Below are 5,871 nucleotides of genomic sequence, written 5' to 3' on the forward strand. Positions count from 1 at the left end.
AATCAGGCCTGCAGGGGAGGGCAGTTAGGGGGGACCAGGCCTGCAGGGGAAGGCAGTTAGGGGCAATTGGGTCGGCAGGGGAGCAGTTAGGTGTCAATCAGGCTGGCAGGGGAGTGGTTAGGGGGTGATCAGGCTGGCAGGCAGAAGCGGGTAGGGGCAATCAGGTAGACAGGCAGGTGAGCAGTTGGGAGCCAGCAGTCCTGGATTATGAGAGGGATGTCCGACTGCCCGTTTAGGCCTGATCCACTGGGATTGGGCAGTCGGACATCCCTCGAGGGGTCCCAGATTGGAGAGGGTGCATGCTGGGCTGAGGGACACACACCCACCCCATGCACAAATTTTCGTGCACCGGACCTCTAGTCTATAATAATAAAAGCGTAATATGCTAATTCGACCTGACGTCCTTCCAAATGAAGCCGGAGTTGCAAGGGAAGCCCAGGTCCCGGGTGCCTGCTGGCGGCCACAGGTAAGCCCGGGTTCTGGGTGCCAGAGGGAAGCTGGTGCCAGCAGCCGAGAAGGAAGGCTGACTCTTGCATGAATTTCATGCATTGGGCCTCTAGTAATAAATGAAGTTGGTTGAGGAAGAGTGATTTGAGATAAAGTCTTCTGGAAGGAGTAGGGCAAATTGTGTTTCCTATTATTCCCCTAATAACATACCAATTTAGGTTTTTGGATAGTTATTAAGAAGGAACTTGGTATATATTTGTTTACCAATTTATGTTTGTTCTATGGATTTGAAATGCTTATTGTTCTGTCATCAGTTCTGGGCTATATTTAAAAAACAAATCAAAACAATCATTATAAACATAGAAGAATAAGAATTTACTTTCTACTTCAGCTCATGTTTTCAAACTCAGTTACAAAACAGATACCAAATGATTTACACTTTATAGTACTTTATGCCTTTATCATAATAATATCAACGCTGGACTATTGAGATTTATAGCCTGTCAAGAACAGAATGGGGGGAATTATGCAAATACCTAACTGATATGTTGTGATATTGTTTTTCTGAATGTTAATATGATGAATGCATTCTACTGTTGTAAAATTACTATATGAGAATTATTTCTGTCACCATTTACAATAAAAAAGTATGTGTTTCATGTTGTTTTTAAAATTTGCAAACTGTTTACAGAAAGCATGTTCAATGGCAAAGCTAACTTAAAGCATAAGTAAAAATTATGATAAAATTGTATATTTGATTTTACACAATTAGTTAATGTTCCTCTTTTGTTGGTGATTTTGAATTGTTACAGATGTGTTTAACATTAACATTGAAAAAGCTTTGCCCTGGTCCCTGCTGGTGTCACTCAGTGTGGGTTGGGTGTCATCTATGCACTGAAAGGTTGCAGGTTGGATTCTAGTCAGGGCACATGCCTGGGATGTGGGCTCTATCCCCAGCAGGGCATGTGCAGGAGATAGCCAATCCATGTTTAGATGTTTGTCTCTCTCTCTCCCTTCCTCTATCTCTAAAAATATCTTTAAAAAAAAAAGAAGAGTTTTGCTCTGGAGCATGGCATTGCATTTAAACTCATCTCTTATGCCACTGTCATTATTATAGCACACAGACATCTTGTCACTGACCCTTTCTATGTGGACAGTATAGATATCATGTCCTTTTTTCTCTTTTTCATCTGGGCTATTATGTCTTCCTTTCCCTCTACTGTCTGGAGTGATGAATTTTAAGAAAACTTACATTATTCAGTTAATCATTTCATCTTTCTAACTATTAATAACAAAATATATTTCAGAGTTAATAACTGAAAAGGAAAAAGAACAATTAATAAATTCTGACATCATTCTTTAAGTGTCACATAATTAATAAATATATTGATACTTTTTTAGGTAAACATGTTTTGAAGACACATAGCAATTAAAATTACATTTTAATTCAAACAATCTATAATAAGCATAACTAATTGAAGAATGGGTTTATTTAGCCTGGTATCCTTTACTCATATATATGAGGAGACAGTAATTATTCAGTATGCTACATATTGTCTAACTTTTGATTTACTTTTTGTAAAGCATGTACACTTTAAATTGAATGTCACATCAACATATTTGTAGAGTTAGCACATACATGAATTTTATGAGTAATGTGTTTTTCTATTTATAAATGTAACTATTTACAACCCTGTTTCCTTAATCATTATCTAACCCAACAATTATGTTTACTTTGGGAGATGAGAAAGGCACAGAATGTTAGGCGACTAACTAAGAAAGTGATATAAAGTTTTTTGTAGAAGTAGCTGATACATCTCCAAGTGCTGATTTTAGAACTGTCAGTTTATTTAAAAATGCAGGCTTGAAATCCAAGGCTTATCTTTACTTACCATTCTTTACCAATTGAAGATTAGAAATGCTTACGGATAGGCAGTGGCTGTGGTTTATTGCTGAAAGCAGGAAATGTCTCCTGGTATAGTAAGGACTGGTCTCAATGGGTTGTAAGACGATTTGTGATATTTATTAGATGAACAGTAGCTAATGCCTCTTCCAACAGCCACCTGGGAGGATTTACCATGTTTATTTTTTTCTGTTTTCTGTGTGTAGCTTAGGACTTAAAAATCATTTCTAAAGCTATTTTTGTATTGCTAACAGGAAACCCCAAACAAAAAGAAATAATCATTAGGTCACAACTCTGTAAGCCTGTCGGATGGTTTCTGCATATCTCTGTCATCCCTTGATTTGGTTTTCATTTTAAAAGCGGTATCAGATGAGGCTTAACATCATTACTTTTACTGTTAATAAAGCCCTAGCTCTAAAGAAGCATCTATTCTCTCTACTTGCATAGTTACACTCTTAAAATTGAGCTCAACTTTTATGTTTTTTTTCTTTGCTTTTACTATGTGATTCTGGGATAGCATTATATAACAATTCTGGAGGTACAGCTTTAAAGACTTGTGTGGCTCTATCTGCAATGATTTTAACCTTGTAGAGCTGGCCTGGAAGGAATCTCAAAAATCTGAATCAGTTAATATTTCTTCCACGTTTGTCAGTGAATCTAATTAACAGTTAATCTAATTAAGAGCTAAGCCGATCTTTCTATGTTCTTTTAATAATTTTCCTGTTACTTAAATATATTTCAGTATGCATAGCCCTTTTAGTGTATATGCATCAGAGACAGAAGCTATTTTAAAGGACCAATAATTAAAATCAACTAAACTCCTATTGGTAAATACCTTTTTTTTTTTTCCTACAAAGGAACTATCGGCCCAGGAGCTCAAAGATTTATAGCTAATAATTAAATTTTATACTCCTTTTGTATCTCATGTAATGAATTTACAGGTGAATGTTTAAACCAGTTGATTGGTGGCTTAGTGAAAGATATTGCATCCGAGCTGCAGATTCAGCAACAGGACTGATACAGTGCCTTAAATCTCAAACACTTTTATATTAGAAAGCTTTGGTAATCACTTCACAAAGATACCAATCAAACCATCAAGCTGTGTGCCTTAAACTTACACAGTGATATGTGTCATTTATTTCTTAGTAAAACTGGAATGAAAATAATATTCTTCCCATTAGACTTTAAAAATTGTTTTCTTTTTACATAACATGGTATGTCATTTATATTATTATTTGTAACATATCTTTTATTCATTTTATTTCTTGCTTCAACAGTCTATACAGTATTTTATTTTAAGAAAAAATTGTTAATGTAGAAGATAGATGTATTGCAATGTCCTGCAATGCAAAGAAAGGCCTGTTAAATATGAGTACATATGAGCATTTATGTATACGGCGCATGTTAATTCTTAGCTTTATATCACTTTAATCACTGCTTTTATACTTTTCTCTACAGCAGCTTTATTTATTTCAAAGGATTATTGTTTTCTAAGTTGGAGCTCTTCTGCTTTTCTACTTTACAGGTCAATTTCTTCTGGAAGAAGCTCGCCTGTTAGAAGCAGCCGAGATGGCAAAAAAAGCAGCAGAACTGGACAGCACAGAGTTTGATGTGGTCTTCAATGCTGCCCACATGCTCAGGTTAGTCTTTGCTACTATACCTTAAAAGATCAGCACTGTGGCTTTGGGAACATTGTTAATTCTACTAATTCCCCATCATTCTACCTCATTCCACATCCATAAATTGAATTATTCTGCTTAGCCATGTTAAAATCAGGACTATTTTTTTTTCATTCTAGTTTATGTGTACATTATGTAGGGCATACAAGTTTTCAGGATTCTCTAAATATTATTGAGACCCCTTTCCCCTTCCCTTCAAAAATTATTGCTCATAAAATACAAAAAGAAAATTGCACCGTTGAAATTAATAACTGTCTAATTAATTATCTCCAAAACAAAACATATGTCTATTAGTCAACTGCATCTCAATATTTGTGGGTTTTTTTTTATTAATTGCACTGAATGTGCCATGTGGTTACATTGGATTATGTTTGGTGTGGAGAAGATTATAAAATACAAATATACTTAAGGCCTTTCAAATTCTCAAAATGGCCCAATAATTAAAACTGTCAGGTATATATATCTTTAGACCAGGGGTCCTCAAACTTTTTAAACAGGGGGCCAGTTCACTGTCCCTCAGACCGTTGGAGGGCCGGACTATAGTTTAAAAAAAAACTATGAACAAATTCCTATGCACACTGCACATATCTTATTTTGAAGTAAAAAACAAAACGGGAACAAATACAATATTTGTATTTGCATGTGGCCCACGGGCCGTAGTTTGAGGACCCCTGCTTTAGACCTTTAGTGCTTCTATATTCAGAAAAATGATTAGGAAGGCTTTTAGAATAATAGTGAAACAATTAAAAGGCAGATCAACAATTTTTGTTATGAATATAAAAAGCCAATGCATCCTTAAGTGGGGTTTAGGTTAAAGTAGGATGTTTTTAAGAAACTGACATAATTTATACTGTTTTTTTAAATGTTTTCTTTTTTTCTATTAGAAATATGGATACGTCTTTTGCCATACTCTCACCTGAATTTCACCCTATTAAATCATCTAAATGCTTCACTAGGTGACATTTATACTATTGGCTCAATGTATAACGTCTAGAGATAGGTTTGTAATTATGTAGATTACTCTTACAAGGGAAGACAAATAACAGGAGAATTGGTTCACATTTGTATGGTTTTAAAACATGAACTTTCAAAAAAAGTAGAAGAACTATTTTTTACTTTTTATTTTGAGATCATCGTAGGTGTATTTGCAGTTATAAGAAATAACACAGAAAGGTCCCCTGTAACGTGTAGAACTACCCTGTAATATCAAAATCAAGATATTGACATTGATACAATCCACTGGTCTAATTATGATCTCCCAGTTTTACTTGTGCCTGTGTGTGTGTGTGTGTGTGTGTTTAGTTTGATGCATTTTTATCACATGTATAACTTTTGTAGCCATCACCACAGAAAATACAGACTGTTTTCATCATCACAAGCATTCCTTGTGTTGTCCTTTTATAACAACAGTGCACGAATTTGTGCACAGGTGGGGTCCCTTGGCCTGCCCGGTGATCGGGGCCTGCAGGTTGTGGGGAAGAGGCTGCGGGAGGTTGGCCAGCCATGGGAGGTTGGCTGTGGGAGTGTACTGACCACCAGGGGGCAGCTTCTGCATTGAGCATCTGCCCCCTGGTGGTCAGTGTGCATCATAGCTACCAGCCAGTCCACAGGTCTTTCAGTCTTAATGGTCGCTTAGGCTTTTATATATATACTAGAGGCCCGGTGCACAAAAATTTGTGCACTCGGGGGGGGGGGAAGGGGGGGCCCCCCATCCTGGCCTGTGCCCTCTCGAAGTCTGGGACCCCTCGGGAGATAACGACCTGCTGGCTTAGGCCTGCTCCCGGGTGGCAGAGGGCAGGCCCAATCCCTAGGTGCAGCCCCTGGTCGGGCTCAGAGCAGGGC

The 5,871-nt window shown here is 37.1% G+C and overlaps 1 protein-coding gene across 2 annotated transcripts in view; it reads left to right on the forward strand.

The window, feature by feature from the left end:
• TMTC2 (transmembrane and tetratricopeptide repeat containing 2) overlaps positions 1 to 5,871 on the forward strand; it is a 423,041-nt gene that overhangs the window by 355,824 nt on the left and 61,346 nt on the right. The window contains exon 10 of one of the 2 annotated variants that reach the window (XM_005884159.2): positions 3,876 to 3,990. In XM_005884159.2, coding sequence (XP_005884221.1) covers positions 3,876 to 3,990 — 115 coding nt within the window. Of the gene's footprint in view, positions 1 to 3,875; positions 3,991 to 5,871 lie in introns of those variants that run through there. The other variant, XM_014531683.1, reaches the window with a different exon arrangement.

This window comes from Myotis brandtii, unplaced genomic scaffold (assembly GCF_000412655.1).
Source record: "Myotis brandtii unplaced genomic scaffold, ASM41265v1 scaffold82, whole genome shotgun sequence".
In the NCBI taxonomy this organism is placed as follows: domain Eukaryota; kingdom Metazoa; phylum Chordata; class Mammalia; order Chiroptera; family Vespertilionidae; genus Myotis; species Myotis brandtii.